The sequence below is a fragment of the Pezoporus flaviventris genome, unplaced genomic scaffold, assembly GCF_033815535.1.
Source record: "Pezoporus flaviventris isolate CSIRO_AGI_PZ_B2104156 unplaced genomic scaffold, CSIRO_AGI_Pfla_v1 ptg000025l, whole genome shotgun sequence".
NCBI lineage: Eukaryota > Metazoa > Chordata > Aves > Psittaciformes > Psittacidae > Pezoporus > Pezoporus flaviventris.
In genome coordinates this window covers 29,573,093-29,590,277 of record NW_026892573.1, presented here as the reverse complement: position 1 = coordinate 29,590,277, position 17,185 = coordinate 29,573,093, and the positions used below count along the sequence as shown (strand labels likewise).

General features: G+C 41.7%; 1 protein-coding gene across 5 annotated transcripts in view; it reads left to right on the top strand.

The window, feature by feature from the left end:
* SYTL2 (synaptotagmin like 2) overlaps positions 1-17,185 on the top strand; it is a 54,881-nt gene that overhangs the window by 32,061 nt on the left and 5,635 nt on the right. For 2 of the 5 annotated variants that reach the window (XM_061458014.1, XM_061458012.1), the window contains exons 6-15: positions 367-466; positions 1,494-2,372; positions 3,392-4,894; positions 9,086-9,184; positions 10,358-10,411; positions 11,712-11,759; positions 13,335-13,429; positions 14,614-14,733; positions 15,673-15,842; positions 16,427-16,529. In XM_061458014.1, coding sequence (XP_061313998.1) covers positions 367-466; positions 1,494-2,372; positions 3,392-4,894; positions 9,086-9,184; positions 10,358-10,411; positions 11,712-11,759; positions 13,335-13,429; positions 14,614-14,733; positions 15,673-15,842; positions 16,427-16,529 — 3,171 coding nt within the window. Of the gene's footprint in view, positions 1-366; positions 467-1,493; positions 2,373-3,391; positions 4,895-4,997; positions 5,318-9,085; positions 9,185-10,357; positions 10,412-11,711; positions 11,760-13,334; positions 13,430-14,613; positions 14,734-15,672; positions 15,843-16,426; positions 16,530-17,185 lie in introns of those variants that run through there. The other 3 variants (XM_061458015.1, XM_061458013.1, XM_061458016.1) reach the window with 3 other exon arrangements.

Below are 17,185 nucleotides of genomic sequence, written 5' to 3'. Positions count from 1 at the left end.
ATTTCCAGCCTCTTCAAGCTCTGAAAAGAATTGCCCTGCTGTGTTGTGAGATCTCTAAAGTCAGAGAATTAGAGATAAAATTGTTTAACTTGCTACAGCTTGGGATTTTTCAAGTGTCTTAAAGTGCTGGCTTATCTCTGCTGGTGGTGGAGCAAGAACAAGATGAGGCTATATCACAAGCACTTCTGATAGTTTCCTGGCCCATATTGTTGAGGTGTTTTGTCATGCAGCCAATTTTAGAGGTATGTTTTCAGGCTCTTTGCTGACAGGGTAGTGAGGCAATCCCTGCACTTTGATTTACTGTGTGGAGACTGAATGGATATAACAATTTGACTGCAGTTATAATGTTCATTCTCTTTTTTATAGCAAAGGAGAAACCCATTTAATTCCACTGCATCAGGTGATAACTTGCACAGTGGGGAATTGGAAAACAGACCAGCCACTCTACCTCAGCTACCAAAGAAGGGTAAATGCACTTACTCAGCATCTGACTGTGGATTTCATGGTATTCTATGTGGAAACTATTTTTACCTTCATTGCTGCTTCTTGTAAGATATCAAAACCTATTTTATCTTAACTGCTTGGAGTTATCAACTAGGTCATTTCAAACCCCATGTAAAATATGTGAATATCCTCAGGAAATGGCTGTTTATGGGAGTAAATGGGTTTTGCTTCCTCTCTTTTACTCACAGTTCTAGTCAGTATTAAACACCCCATCCAAAAGGGCTGTTTATCCTGAATGGCTAAAGAGAGAAATTTCCCTGAATCTGGCATAGTTATCTTTATGTCTTTCCAGTCATTGCTGCTGTTGGCTCAACAGAAGCAGCCCAACTCTCTCTGATCTTTATTGTTTCCTTTGTTTTCTTATTCCTGTTTATTTTCCAGTGCTCCCTTTCCTGCAGTATTCTCTGCAAGCAGGTAGATGAGTGATGATATATTGCAACACAGGCATTTGAAGTTCTAATTTACAGGCTTATGTGTGGAAATGACTCTGATGTCTCTGTTATGAAACTTGCTAAGAAGAAAAGGAAAACTTGAACACTAGGAATAAAAACCATCTCTTTACTGGGAGATCATTCATGCACCTTCCCTTGTTTCAGATGAAGGTAGAAATAGCCTGTTCCCATTTCTGGAGGGTGCTGTTTATCTTCTGCACCTGAAGAGGTGTATTCAGAAGCTGCCCTTCCCTGTAAACTTTGTGCCTTGCAGGAATAAAGATGCTGGAAAAACTGGTGTGCTCCATCTTTGGAATCATCAAATAGTTCATACTTCTAGAATAAGAAATAACTATAGGATCATCATCTACTAAGTCTTCCTATTGCATACATACAAAATCAACACCTGTGTTGAATTTCTGTTTATGCTTTACTGCAAATGTTTTAAATAAATCAATCTACTCACTGCGTTCTAGACCTGCACTGTGTCGTATACCTCTGCTTATGCAGATGAATGTCATATATACTCATGATTTCTCCTTTATATATGTCTTACAGAAATTTTGTCACCCTCAGAAGAGAGCCAACCTACTAAACCCAGCTTACACAATGAGGAAACAGAGAAGCACAAGCAACCTTCTGTGGAACCTATTGATGAATCACAGAAAGCAGTGAAGCGTCCTGTCCCAAAAGCTAGGAAACTAGTTCACAAAGCACCAGATCCTGTGTCACAAAGAGAAGACCTTGTTCCAAAAGCAGCCAAGCAGACTGAAAGGATGAATGGCATCACTACACCACCCAGGGGCATTCTGAAGCGGAGCTCAAGCTCCAGTTCCACTGACTCAGAAGTTCGTGTTAGTCAGGTGTTAGATGGTCAGAAAAAGAATGGTCTTCCTGCTGCAACTATATTTGAAGGAGAAGCTGAGAATTCCCTTAGGGAAGAAGCAGAAGACTCCACACAAATTTCACTGGAAAAACTGAAACAAGTGAGGTTCTCTTCTAGCACAAGAAAAGAAGAACCTCTGCAAAGCCCACAGCCACACCATGGTAGAGAAACAGGAGAGTTTGGTTTGTTAGACTCTGATGAAATAAAAAGTGGTGGAAACGATGCTATTAGGTCAGATTCATCTGGGAATAAGCACATTTCTGCTGGAAATCCTTTGGGAACCTATTCATCGGCTTTACAAATAAAGCCAGTAGGTGGCTTACAAGAAGATACATCGGCATCCTGCCTTTGTGACAGTAATAGGCCAGTCTTCCTGACCAATGAAACCTTGCAGACAAAGACTGTCACTCCTAAGAAACTTGAAACTCCACAGAAGATCTCCAGCAATATCCTGCCAAATAGCAATACTGAACCGAGTGTTGATGAGATATGTGAGAATAAACCCAACCAGATCTCACGCCATGAATCAAAATCACACAAAGACTTTACTGGTAAGAGACTAATAGGAGTGATGAATAGAATGCAATAGCATATAGGATGGATTCCTTAATGTTTGAATCACGTGTATCTAGGAATTGACAACTAAGAAATGGAAATAGTAGGAAGTGTTCAAGGAAGTATATACGGAGAGCAACTTTTCACAAGGGCACGTGGGGAAAGGACAAGGGGGAATGCCTTTAACCTGCCAGAGGGGAGATTTTAGATTAGATATAAGGCAGAAGCTCTTCCCTGTGAGGGTGCTGAGGCACTGGCACAGGGTGCCCAGAGAAGCTGTGGCTGCCCCATCCCTGGCAGTATTTAAGGCCAGGTTGGATGGGGGTGCTTGGAGCAACCTGCTCTAGTGGAAGGTGTCCCTGCCTGTGGCAAGGGGCTGAACTGATGAGTTTTAAGTTCCCTTCCAGTCTAAACCATTCTGTGAGTGTATGAATGTGCTACATACTGCAGAATTAAATACTAAATCACTTTCTGTATTTTAATGTTCTAATGTAGTCAGTATTTTTTAGAGGATCTTCTGTTGACATTCTTCAAATTGACAATCAGAATAGAGCCTGAATTAGGCACCTTTATTGTGGATGATGAAAGTGAAGTGACATCATTTGGATAAAAATCCTGTCATGAGGCCTGATAGATCTGCCTGCACAGGAACTGAAGTGTTGTTGGTGTACTGCTGCTGAGTGTCCTTAATAGTAATCCAGCTGTGACTTGGGGATTTGCTCATGGGACTAAACACAAACATGCTGGATTGCCTGCCTGCTCCCTCCCTCCATGTAGCCATTCCCTTTAGAATGGGGATAACCAATTTTATCAGCTCACACCCTCAAAAGTGATATGATTCCAGGAGGATATCTTGGTGCAGGAATTTATTTTTCATTTTCTTTCCTGCAGTATGGTTCTTTCCAAAAACACAAGGACAGAGAACTCTTTTCTCTGCTAACAGAGATTTTAAGCTAGATCAAGCACTTGTAGAGTCATGTGTCTGATTCCTAACTGATAAGTCTGTTTGTTGCAGATGAACATCAGCTTTCTGCTAAGACAGAAGCACATGAGGTGTCAAATACCAATTCTATGAGTCTTCAACAAGGTAAGCCTGATCTTGTTGAGGAGCAAGATGCTAAAACCACTTTAAAGCCTGACAAAAATGCTGATGAACTCAAAGTGGCCGATGAATCTGTGTCAAAAGTTTTAGATGGGTTTGAAAGAAGTTCTGATGCTGAAGATGGGAAATTTGTGTCAGCTAGATCCCACGGCAGGGAACCCAAAGAGGAAGTGGACTTCTCAGCCAGAACACCAGTTCTTCGTTCAGAACACAGTGGGCCCAGTATGGCTGGAAAAACAGGAGTTATGGAAGAGTTACTGTCTGGAAAGATTAAACAACACAGCAGTATTTCACCTACATCACTTAGGTCAGGAGATACACAACTGATTACAGAGAGGATAAAACCTAAGAAAGAGGAAGAGAATGAGGAGCAACATGGCAAATCGCTAACTGAACTTGACTGTACAAGAGTTGAAGAAGAGCATGGTCAAGAAAGCAAGCGACAAAATGAGAAATCAAATCTTTTGGAACATGAAGAAGACAAGCTACCAGCTGAGAAATGTGAGTCAGAGAAGGCAATAAGAGCAAGAAGAAGAATAAGGGAAATCAGAGCATTCTGGGAAAGGGGTCAAACTACCCCCAGTCATGGGGTGAAAGAAGTTAGTGTCAATACTAATGCATCAGGTGATGGTGCATTGGAAGGTCTTGGGGTAAGTGACAAAATAAAATCAACTGCAGGGCATGTACCTAGTGTATTGGATGATCAAAGGAAGAATACACCAACAAGTGCTGAACCAAGCTGTGCAAGCCAGGCTTCAGAAAATGAGCATCAAAACTCTTTTGAGTTTAGACCAGGCCATGCAGCTGGAAAGACAGAAAGAACATTTCCGTCTGATGAAGTTCATGAATATGCAGAGTTACCAAAGGCTGGTGACTTGCAATCAAGAGTTGGTGCCACTTCAGCTTCCCCACAAAGCAAAGACAAAAATGAGAAAGAAGCACTTAAAGAAAGAGCTTCTGCTTGCTCCCAACAGAAACCCAACTTCCAGATTTTGTCTTTAAAAGAGAAAATCAACGAGAAGTCCAAGAATCGAATTTCGGATCCTTTGCAGTTCCAGAATTTGAGAAACTTCTGGGATACTGGAGCTAAATTAGAGAGTAGCGTTGACAGGGGAGATGTTTCTTTGCCTAATAATACTAGTTCAATAACCCATGAGAGAAAATCAAAGGAGAATGAAGAAGGCAGAGATAATGTGAGCAAGCAAGAGTTAATCCAACAACAAACCCAAATGTCAGAGAGAGAGAACCAACAGAAACCTGATTCTGTGCTATGTGAACTGCCTCTAGGATCTGCTAACCTGGAAGCTATGAATGTGACACAGACAATGTCACAGCTGGACAGAAAGGTGGTCATCTCAGAACCCAAGGAAAAGATGGGTCTTCCAGAGCAAGAAGTTAAAGAATGTGTAGAAAAAAGTATCATTTCATCAAAAGAACATCGTGTTTTGTTGCAGTTAATCCAACTGCCTGGAGATAAAGAAGTTTTAAAGACAACACCAGCAGATGATTGTCTATGTTCACCCACAGAAAAAGTGAAGAAGTCTTCTCCATTAGGTGTCAGTCTCCCTAAAGAGGGAGTTGCAGAGACTGTGGATAAAATGGTTCTACGTAGAGCTGAGCTGGATGTATTTAAATTAGGCCTAAAGAAGTTAGAAAAGGAAGCCTCTGAGATGTCATCTAGCTTGAACCTAAAAACCAACATTTTGAAACAGCCAACTCTTCACTCAGATCAGTGCAAGGTCTTTGAAAGAACAGTGGAACCAAGCCATGACTCCTGTCCTGCTGCTCAAAAAGAAGAAATAGGCAAAAGAACAGGAAAAGTGAATGTGCCATCAACAGGTGAGCATGAAAACAAAAGAAGCCTGACGAAACTGTTTAGGGAATTTGAGGCTTTCTCTCTACAGCCTCGGGCAGCAGACAAGGATGATGCTCTTGAGGGTTCTCAGAGGCTTAAAGCTGGTTTGCAGAACCTGCTCAGAGAACCCTTTGTATCTCAGCCTTCTGAATACAGAAGGGTGGGAATGAAAGTACCCACTGACATGAATAGTACATTGCAAATTAATTGTAATGTAAAATCCACATGCCAAGAAGTTATTGGTCAGCCTGAAGAGATCAATGAGACCATAGGCAAGTCTGTTGCCCCACCCAAGGTCAGTGGCTTGAGTTCTGCTTTAGACAAGCTGCTAAAGGAGGCTTCCGAAAAGCCACCTCCTAAACCAAAACATGTCCACAGTGCGGTATTGAGGGCTGCTGAGGTGGAACTTGAAGGCACAACCTGTGAGCCTAATGGAGAGTTGCTGCAGGAAATTAGTGAGACCACAGAAAAGTCTGTTGCCCCATCCAAGGTCAGTGGCTTGAGTTCTGCTTTAGACAGGCTGCTAAAGGAGGCTTTAGACAGGCTGCTAAAGGAGGCTTCTGAAAGGCCACCTCCTAAACCAAAACATGTTGATAATGCAGTGCTGAGGGCTGCTGAGGTGGAACTCGAAAGCACAACCTGTGAGCCTGGTGGAGAGCTGCTGCAGGAAATCAGTGAGACCATAGAAAAGTCAGTTGCCCCATCCAAAGTCAGTTGTTTGAGTTTTGCTTTAGAGAAGCTGCTGAAGGAGGTTTCTGAAAGGCCACCTCCTAAACCAAAACATGTTGATAATGCACTGCTGAGGGCTGCTGAGGTGGAACTCAAAGGCACAACCTGTGAGCCTGGTGGAGAGCTGCTGCAGGAAATCAGTGAGACCATAGAAAAATCTGTTGCCCCATCCAAGGTCAGTGGCTTGAACTCTTCTCTAGAGAAGCTGCTAAAGGAGGCTTCTGAAAGGCCACCTCCTAAACCAAAACACGTTGATAATGCAGTGCTGAGGGCTGCTGAGGTGGAACTCGAAAGCACAACCTGTGAGCCTCATGGAGAGTTGCTGCAGGAAATCAGTGAGACCATAGAAAAGTCTGTTGCCCCATCCAAGGTCAGTTGTTTGAGTTTTGCTTTAGAGAAGCTGCAGAAGGAGGTTTCTGAAAGGCCACCTCCTAAACCAAAACATGTTGACAATGCAGTGCTGAGGGCTGCTGAGGTGGAACTCGAAAGCACAACCTGTGAGCCTCATGGAGAGCTGCTGCAGGAAATCAGTGAGACCATAGAAAAATCTGTTGCCCCATCCAAGGTCAGTGGCTTGAGCTTTGCTTTAGAGAAGTTATTGAAGGAGGCTTCTGAAGTGCCACCTCCTAAACCAAAACGTTCTGGCAGGGCAATATGGAGGGCTGCTGAGGTGGAAGTTAAAAGCACAACCTATGAGCCTGATGGAGAGCTTCTGCAGGAAATCAGTGATACCATGGAAAGATCTGCAGCGTCCGAGGCTGAATATGCAGCATTTGATGTGAATTTGCAGAAGCTACCAAAAAATGTCTCTGAAACACCAGCTTCTGTGCTGGGAGATAGGGATAAGAAAATGAAAAGTAAAATACAGAGTAGCGTAAGTGTGCACACTCCACATCGAGAGAGGGACCATCCTCAAGAAATACAAGAAACAGTAGAAAAAACTTCAGTTTCAAACACTGCAAAATTCAGGGAATTCAGGTGCTCTTTAGAGGAACTTCTTCAAGAAGCATCTGAAGCTTCATGTCCGATATCCAGGGAGTTACATAGGCAAGAAGAGTTTGGGGGTCATAGTCCCTCACAAAAAGAGACTGGCTTCATGACAATGTCACAGCCATGTCATGCTTTCAGTAGCTGTCATACACAGATGAAGACAGCTATCAAAGGAAGAGCTCCAGAACAAAATATCAGAGCTGCAGTAAATGATCTTGCAGTAAGTGAAACTGAAACTTCTGGTCCTCTTAAAAGAAATGGAGCTGTTAATACATTAGAAAAGAGAAACACGGCTCCAGTCGATCTTCCCCCCTTGGAAGGAGACCCCAATGTGATTGAAATCAAGCCGTTCAAGATAAATGAGAAAGGAAGGATTGATGAAAGCACATCCCTGGATGCCTCTGAAAAGAGCTCAGACTTTAAAGCGCTGCTGGGATTCAGGACAGGAGGTACACCACTTAGAGATGAGAGCAGCTCCCCCCAGCCAGGAGGAGCTCGACTCTTCCTCACGTCTCCACATGAGGATAATGATGAAGAGGAAAGGGTTGGCTCAGACCTGGGATCCAGTTCTTCTGATGAACAATCTGATTCCCACTCTGGAACCAGTTTGACTCGTGAGCTGTTTGATTTCTAAAATTCATGGTGCTGGGTTGTTAAACATGGCTACAATTTTTTATAGTAGCCAACTTGAAATGCATTTACACAAAGTCTGGGTGATACTTATTTCCTACTTGAATGCTTTAGATAGTTCTTTGGGAAGGATGGGAAGAATCATGAGGTCCTTTAACTGGAAAGTGTTTCGCACCTACTACATTTGGGTAAACTTTTTAGCTGAGGGGAATTCAGCAGTGTGAATCAATTGCATCAGTCTTCATGATTTACCCTTTTCTTCCTCCCTGTGATATCACCTTCAAATTACTAACTTTGTAACACTCAGATTCTGGTATTTCTTTTAAATATACTGGATTAAAAGAGAGGAAAAAATCAGTGACTGACTGAGTTCATTCTTTAGTGTGACCAATTGTTCTTCAAAGGTAAATTCTCATCATTGGAGGGCTGGATATAAAGACAACACCAACACTTTGGGCTATTCAGCATTGCTGCCTGCTGCAGTAGAAAGTGGTCATATAAATGGTCTGTTTACTGGGATTCTCATTACTTGGTTGAACGGCAGCTCTAGTCAATGTGTAGTGTGTGATAGTCATCAAAAAGCACAAGGTAGAGAAATAATTTAACCTTTTTAATCTCATGCTGAGAGGCTGGGAATGGTTTATTCAGCCAGCAAATGAGACCAATGTGTCAGGCTCCCAGGGCCTGCCAACTCTTGAGCCTGTTCTGAAAGTGAGATTCCAATGGAAGCCAGCAAAAGCTCAAGACAAATGAGGAAAAATGAAAGATAATTTGGTTTTACCTGTTATGGACAGCAGCACTGTAAGCTTGGTTGGTTGGTTGGCTGATGAGGAGAAAAGGGAGTAGGGAGGAGACAGGGTCTCAGAGGTTTCTATCTGTCTTGGTTCTGCCCTTGGAGACAATTGCATCACTTCAGGGATCCACATACCTCCACAGCTGGGTGGTTTTGTGTTTTTTACTCCAGTATTGAAACAAAATTTACTTTCCCTGGGGAGAAAAATAGAACAAAGTTGAACTGGTGGAAAAACTAAAACTGTTTAACTTTTTTTGTGCTGATTCATACCCAGATAGTTACAAAATGGCTAAAGTCTGTATTATTCTTAGCCAGTTAAGTGCCAGAATTGCTCCAAACCCCCTTATTACTCAGTGCAGACACATGCCCACACAAGGTATATCAACCAACCTACCTCTGTACCGATGGGCAAAACACTTTAAAGACAGCAAATGGACTCTTAAAATTAGACATTTTGTTTATTTTGGACTTATTTAGCATTTCCATTGAATGGTCAGGTTTTGCTAACAGTCAAAATAGATTCTCATGAGCAATCCATGGTTGTATTTTTTAGTGACTTGCTTGTGGCATCTCTGTATGTGCAGTGTTCATGTGTTTTGTCTCATAACAGGTTCAGAAGAATTAAACCCTGTTTTGCTGGCTTTGAAAAGGAGTGCAGATAGGAAAATGCCTTCCAAAAGTCTAGAGGACATTCCATCAGCCACCTCAAGTGAGCACGAAGCTTGTGTGTCTCCCATGACCCCAGTTTGGCTTAAATATGTTCATTCTGGTCTTCCATACAGCTTTGCCAAGTAGTGGTTTTGTCTTTGTTTCTCAATGAGCTATATGGAGCTTGTACTTTAGAACCATGTTCTTTTCTCACAAGGTTTAGATTTCAGTTCTTTGTGTTACTTTTGAAACAACACTGGTCCATGAAGCAGACATCTTCCAAAAATGCACTGTGTTAATGAGTGGTGAAGCGTTCCTTGAACAGTTTATGAGACACTGGCACAGGGTGCCCAGAGAAGCTGTGGCTGCCCCATCTCTGGCAATGTTCAAGGCCAGGTTGGACACAGGGGCTTGGAGCAACCTGCTCTAGTGGAAGGTGTCCCTGCCCGTGGCAGGGGTTGGAACTGGATGAGTTTTAAGGTCCCTCCCAACCCAAACCACTCTGTGATTCTAGATCACAGATTTTTCTGTGATCAGAAATCAATAGTGATTTTCACTATTAAAAGTTCTGGCAACTACCCAAATCCATAGCGAGCAACAGCTGCCATTGCCTCTTGGCTGTTTCTTGGGTCAAATTATTCAAGTATGAAAACATCATCTTAGTTTAGTAGTGGTTTTAATTAATTATTTCTAATTAAGTTAATATCCCAAAATCATGCTAAGAGAATATGATGAGACAAGATTATACTTAAAATTAATTCCCTTTGTAGCCTTTTTAGGTTTTTAGTTTCAATCATTATTCCTGTCTCTATTCCCACTGCCCCAGGATGTTTCCAGGCTCATCCCCTGACTAACGGGGAGGATATAAACTGAACTTCATATACACTGAAATGTGGAGTGTAGATTTTGAAAGATGTTGGCTATCATTGGCAAAACACTCTGCTAATACTACTTATGCTGTTGCCTGCTTCTAACTAGATTCTAGGGTTTAGGTATGCACTAACACGGTCACAATGGCACACTGACCATGTCAACATGAGACTGCTGCTTGGACATAGGTTTGATGTAGTGTGTGAAGTAGAAAGCATCTCTTGAATTTAACCATTTCCATGGCTCTGCTGGTTCGTTTGACTTTGTGTCCTCACCACTCTTTGCTCTGTGATTACCACTGCCATTCATTTTATCACACTGAATAGCAAAATTCCTAACTATGTGTTACTTTTTTCCTGCACAGATAAAGGAAAAATAAATAATCCAAAGGAAGAATTAGCTCTTAGTGCTGAAGATGGTAAATATCTTTTGTGTCTGCATGGAAGTTTATTGTTGTTTTTTTTTTCATGGCCTCTATTTGCTAGTGAAAGATTTTCTTAGACCGAGAATTGTGCTTCTAGATTTGATTAACTTCAGCATGACTGAAATGTGTTTATAGACTTTCACTGTGGCATTTTATTCTTCAGGAATATACTAATGTTCTGTCCTGCTATATCTGTAGAAACTCTCTGCCACCTAGGAGTGTATTGTTTTGTCCTTTGGACATTCATCCTGTGAAACAGTTACTGAAATTATTGTGAGCTTTGAACAGTAGCTCAGTTGAAAGACTTGGCTTAAGTAAATAATGAGTTTGTCTGTTCATTCGTTGGCATTGTAAGATGGAAGATGCCTTTTGCTAGTGCAAAACACCCTTCAGAGTGCATCAGATGAAAAGGAACCTCTCCTACATTCCCCATCTCAATCCAGCAAAGTGGAATTACTCAGATGAAAAGGAGCCTCTCCTACATTCCCCATCTCAATCCAGCAAAGTGGAATTACTCTAAGCAATAGATGAAGTGCTGAGTCAGCTATGGTAGCTATCATCAGTCCATTAGTGCATTACAAATGCCTTGCTGTTAATTTTTCCTCTATATATTTAGAAATTCCAAATCTAAGAAAATAAAAGCAAAGCTGCTCAATATCAAGATAAACACAACAGAAACCCCTTACATTACATTGAATATGGTAGAACATAACACACAATTCTTTCTTTACTGCACTGGAGCATTACAGTTATAAAAAATAGTTGTGCACAGTTGCATTTATTGTCATGTTTTAGATGCTTCAAGGCATTTTGCATGTTAGTTGCCTATAGTATAAATGGTATGATTGTAGCATGACAGAATGCACGCACTGTTCAGAAAATGAACACGAGACTTCAGTACCATACTGCACTTTGCTTTCAAATGGAGACTCCTACTGAAAGCACGTTTTATGTTCAGGATGGAATGTATAGACACTTATCTGAAAAGGCAGGAGAGGTTTATTTTGAACTTAAGCTTTTTGAGAGTGAAGTTTTGCAACAATGACAAACAACCAAATGAATAGCTGTGCACATAGAGTAAGGCAAGTTCTTCTTGCTTTGTTTAGCTTGTACATTCGTGTTACCCTAGTTATGATCCAGCCTCTCAAAGGAGAAGATCAATGTAAAACACAGAAACATACAGGGTCTGGGGAGGTCAAAAACATCCCACATCTAAAATGTACTGATGCTATTTATTGACATTGCAAAGCTGTTTGTGCCACTGAATGACTGTTGTCAATACCGCACTGAGCAGGTCTGAAACCTGATCAGCATCAAGAGAGGAATGAAAATACCACGGGAAGTGAGTAACAGGATCCTTCCAGCAGACAATGGGGAGGTTTCTCCACTGATATTTAAACTAATACATCACAAATCCTTTGTTATGTAACAACTAACAAGTTATACATCTGGACTACATTCGTGCTCAATGTGGAAACTGCCTCTTAACTGCATACTGAAAATAACTGACATGTTGAGCGCTACTTGAGCTTCATCCAGCAACAGCTTTGTAAAGGCTTAACTCACACCTTGCAAACAGTGTTGCAGTGTTTCACTCTGTGTAATAGATACGTGTCCCTGTAGCTGGCTGTTTGTTGCCAAATACTTGTCTTGATGCATTTAACAATGTGTATCCAGTCCACAGATAAAGAGCTTTAGTGCATTATTAAATATAAGTTGGGTTAGAGAATGGAAAATTCTGAGTATCATGGGCTTACTGCAAACTGTTTTTTTTTTGCAAGACTAAGTTGTGCAGTTGAGCTTTGTATGGTGAAAGAGTGTAGCAGTGAGCTTTATTAGAAGTATGCAGACGAAGAGATGTACTGCAGAAAAAGTGCATCATTAATGATATGCATCTTACAATGAACTGGGAGTACTTGAAACTTCTTTCCTCAGGTCTAAAACCAAATTGATTTACACAATGTTTCTACTGCCGTTAATGAGACTGTAAAGAACAGACTTTAGCTGATTTCTTCCCAAGAACCTTATGATGACTGTAATTGTTCCAAGATGGGAGTGAGTCCAGGGGAAGCCACAGAGAAGCTGTGAGGGCTGGAGCACCTCTGTTATGGAGACAGGCTGAGAGAACTGGGCTGGTTCAGCCTGGAGAAGAGAAGGCTCCAGGGAGACCTTAGAGCAGCTTCCAGTGCCTAAAGGAGCTACAAGAACCTGGAGAGGGACTTTGGATGAGGGCCTGTAGGGACAGGACAAGGGGGAATGGTTTTAACCTGACAGAGGGGAGATTGGGATGAGCTCTTAGGCAGAAGCTCTTCCCTGTGAGGGTGCTGAGGTGGTGGCACAGGGTGCCCAGAGAAGCTGTGGCTGCCCCATCCATGGCAGTGTTCAAGGCCAGGTTGGATACAGGGGCTTGGAGCAAGCTGCTCTAGTGGAAGGTGCCCCTGCCCATGGCAGGGGGTTGGAACTGGGTGAGTTTTAAGGTCCCTTCCAACCCAAACCATTCTGTGATTCTAATGTCAGTGAGGGATGGTTAGTACATAAGTGTTGCATTTATCCTTGTTCTAGAAAGAAAATGTAGAAGGTAAACTGACAGTGTTTTCTTCACCACATTTGATCAGAGCTTGCTTGCAGCACCCAGGCTTGCACATCATGTCAAGCAATGTCAGTGTTTCTGCTCCCGCCAGATAAAGTTCTTTGGTCAGTGTTATAGAAGTTGTTAAAGTGAATTATGCTTCCTAATGATAGCTTCTGAGTCCTATGGGAGGGTTGGGGAGAACCAACCTTGCATCCAAACTTTAAACTGGTTATGCATGTGCATGTATTTCACCAGAAGTTTATTTCTAACCACATCATGTTGTGAAAAGTCACTGTTTTGATGTACAAGTGTATTTTTGAAGCCTTTTGAATTGCTGCTCTTCAGTTTCCACAGTGTCTTCACAGCCTGACAAGTTGTTTTCCAGTCCTGAAAAACTCAAAGCACTGAGCAAATCGGTACCATCATTTCTACAGGAAGAGGTAAGTTCCATTGTCCTGCTGACCTGCTCCATGGACAGCAGCTAAAATGGTCCTAGGGAAGTCATATATTCTTCATAAGGGAGCTTAGGATTTTCCTGTCTTCTATGGACTCTTTGGAACAGGGCTGATTATTCACAATGCTTAACTGTTACTTCACTCCCTGAATTTTTTTTAATAGTCCCAAATATCTCTCTCCAAACCAATTTGCCTCTCAAGGATCCCTGCCCTGGGTATGATGAGCATTAGTCAGTCCTTACCTTTGGCCTCTGAATTGGGGAATTATCTTGGCCTGCTTTTGCCTAGTGGTACAGACATGGTCATAAAAGCTACAATTAGCAGATCTTCATAAAGTCTTACTCAAAATGCTTATATGCTATTTATTTATGTCTGTAAATATCCATTTTCTTTAGTGTGTGTAGATGTTGTTTATTAATTTTGCATCTGCTAGTAGAGGAGCTATGAAAGCAGTTCAAAACCTTATAAAACAGGGGGGAAGCCTTGTAAATTGGGTGGAATGCAGCAGGAAGATGCTACTTTCTTCAGCAGCTTGCAAAGGAAGGTGCTAAGACACACATGGGAAGTGAAGTATGGATTCTTCAGTATAGCAATGACATTGAGACAGAATGGGGTTGTAAGCACATAACTGGGTAACAGCGAGGTAAACCACAACTGCAGTTCCTTGAGAGAAAAGCAGGGCCCTGCTTAGTGTCCTGCAAGAAAGGCTCTTTGTATCCACTGCTGTTGTAGAGTGCATGTTGCCTCCAGCTAGCTGCCTTCAAGACAGGGTACAGACTTGACAGTATTTGCTATGTAACAGAAAGTGACTGGTAAAAGACCTGAGCATTACCACTTGCAAGGTGAAGTAGAGAAGCTGAGTTTAATTGCCCCAGTCAAATTGTACTCTCTCCTTGCTATTTGAGATTTAAAGCCAAAGCTCAAACCTGGTTGCATTACTGCTTTAAATTTTCACTGTAGGCTTTCCATCAGAAAATATCCTTTTCAGTTTTAAGTTCATGACCTAATTCAAGAACTATTGGTTACTCATGTTGCACAACCAGGGGATTTAAATTCAGGTTTTCACTGAGCCTCAGTCTGCATTAAAAATCTGTTTGTTTTTGTTTGTATTTAATGTTTTTTGTAACCACGAAGAACCAACACAGGCTTTTTCTGTGCTGTTTTTGTAGAGTGATGACAGAGAGACAGATACAGCATCAGAAAGCAGTTATTCCCTTGGCAGAGTCAAGAAGAGTCCCAGCTCTCTAACCAATCTTAGCGGCTCCTCTGGCATGGCCTCCTTATCCTCTGTACGTAAACCACAGCCTTGTTTTAATGGCACTTTGCTTTTGGTAATCTCTTCAGTATTGTTTCAGCTCCCTTCTTATTCCTCTTACCTTTCCGCATCTCTTTCTCCTTCCTTCCCTCTCTGTTATGTGAACGCTTGCATGGAATTGCCTAAAACAGATAAAATAGAATTGGTTTTACTTTTGCTCTTTAGGAATATATTGGAGCTTGTTCAGGACTCCCCTCTATAAACACTGAACAAAGTGATAGCTTTTACCCCAAGAGCTTGCATTTGTAGCTGAAAATGAGGGACAATTTATATAGAACAAATAGTAAGGAGGAAGGGGGAGAAATAACTGAAAGCAAGAGGCAGTATTTGTACAGGGGTGTTTAAGTCCATGAACTAGCTAACCAGGTTATTAGTTTCTATGGAGTTTCTGGGGAATTTTGGGGAAGGATATTGAGACTAAAAATGATCTTACATTCTTCTCTTCCTATATATTCGTGTTCAATTTTCAGTGCTTTACTTAGGTACATAATTCAGCCATATAGGCTTTAGCACTAATCTTTTTGTTGATGTTTTCTAAAGGCCTGTTGCCCTAAATTCTTGAGCTCTGCTTTCTGCAGAAGGAAGATCAGCTGAAGGGATCTAGAAGTAATATTTCAAAGGTCTGATCACAGACAGTCCCCAGATCTGCAGCATCCTATCACTTTACTTCATCTATTTCAAGGCAATAAACACATTGTTTTTGTAGCAAACTTGGCCTAACACCTTTGACTTACAAATAACTTTCTGCTTGCTGAGAATCTTTTGTTATAGTGTCCCCTAGTTTGTTCTTACATTTAAAGGGACACAGCTGATTTCTTTACTGTCGGAATTCTGAGCACAGCTTCTATCCTAATCTTGAAGTATGTGGTTAAATGCAATGCCTGGAAAATGTTTCTCCTCTTGTCTGGCACAGGTGAGCGGAAGCCTCATGAGCATCTATAGCGCAGACTTTGGCAATATTGATGTGAAGGGGAACATCCAGTTTGCCATTGATTATGTGGAACAGCTGAAGGAGCTCCACATCTTTATTTGCCAGTGCAAAGACTTGGCAGTGGCAGATGTTAAGCGCCAGCGTTCAGACCCGTGAGTACACAGAAGATACTGATTTCCTTATGGAAGCTTTATCGTTAATGTGAAAATGAAAACTGCTGTTTTAGTCCAATCTCTATAACCCATTGGAGTTTACAACTCAATAAATAAATGAAGAGACTATAACGTGCTTCATGTGGTTTTCCACTCTGAATGTAGAATTGCCACTATAAATTGGTGCATGTATCAACATGGGAAGCTCAAACTTTTAAGAATATGAAAGTCTTTTAAAACTCAACTTTCCAGATGATAAATCCTGGTTTGATGTTCCCAACAGGATTAGAGCAAATAAATACTGTATCTGGGCATATTATAGTTAAATATTCTGTATTGGTATATGCTGAGGAGACATTTAAACACGTTTCCCCCTGGTAGAAGGAGACCCATGTCCCAGTTCGGAAACTACTGTTATACTTCACCACTGCTGTTCACTTCCTAAATGTAACAACTTGAACAATATAATGGCTATTAAGTGGATTTATTTGACTTCATAAGAAAATACTTGTGTCTTTTGGAAGGGGAAGTTAGAAAGGGTGGGGTTTTTTTTGCCCTTCTAACAGGTCTGTCTTAAATTTTAGGTATGTAAAGACCTACCTGCTTCCAGAGAAATACAAGCTGGGCAAACGGAAGACTTCTGTCAAAAAGAAAACTTTTAATCCAGTCTATAATGAAATATTGCGGGTATTTATCTAACTGTTCCTACATATGGAATACTATATGCATGAAGGAGGAGGAACCTTAACTTTTAGGCACAGGGGTAGATGATCTCAAAAGACATTAGGGTGACAGGGATTGCTCTGCAGAAGTACTTGTGTCCGTGACTGATAGGTGAACCCCACACTGTACTCTGGGTACAGCAGTGAGAACACTGGTAGTTGTATATTTCTCACAAATACAAACTTAGTATGAGCTAAGGGCTCATACATTTAGTAGGAGAAGGGCCATGAAGATGCTGCGAGGGCTGGAGCACCTCTGTTATGGAGCCAGGCTGAGAGAACTGGGCTGGTTCAGCCTGGAGAAGAGAAGGCTCCTTAACGGGAGACCTTAGAGCAGCTCCAGTGCCTAAAGGGGCTGACAAATAAAAGCTGGAGAGGGCTTTTTATAAGAGCATGTATTGACAGGACAAGGGGGAATGGATTTAACCTGACAGAGGGGAGATTTAGATGAGCTCTTAGGCAGAAGTTTTTTACTGTGAGGGTGCTGAGGCGCTGGCACAGGGTGCCCAGAGAAGCTGTGGCTGCCCCATCCCTGGCAGTGTTCAAGGCCAGGTTGGACACAGGGGCTTGGAGCAATCTGCTCTAGTGGAAGGTGTCCCTGCCCATGGCAGGGGGTTGAAC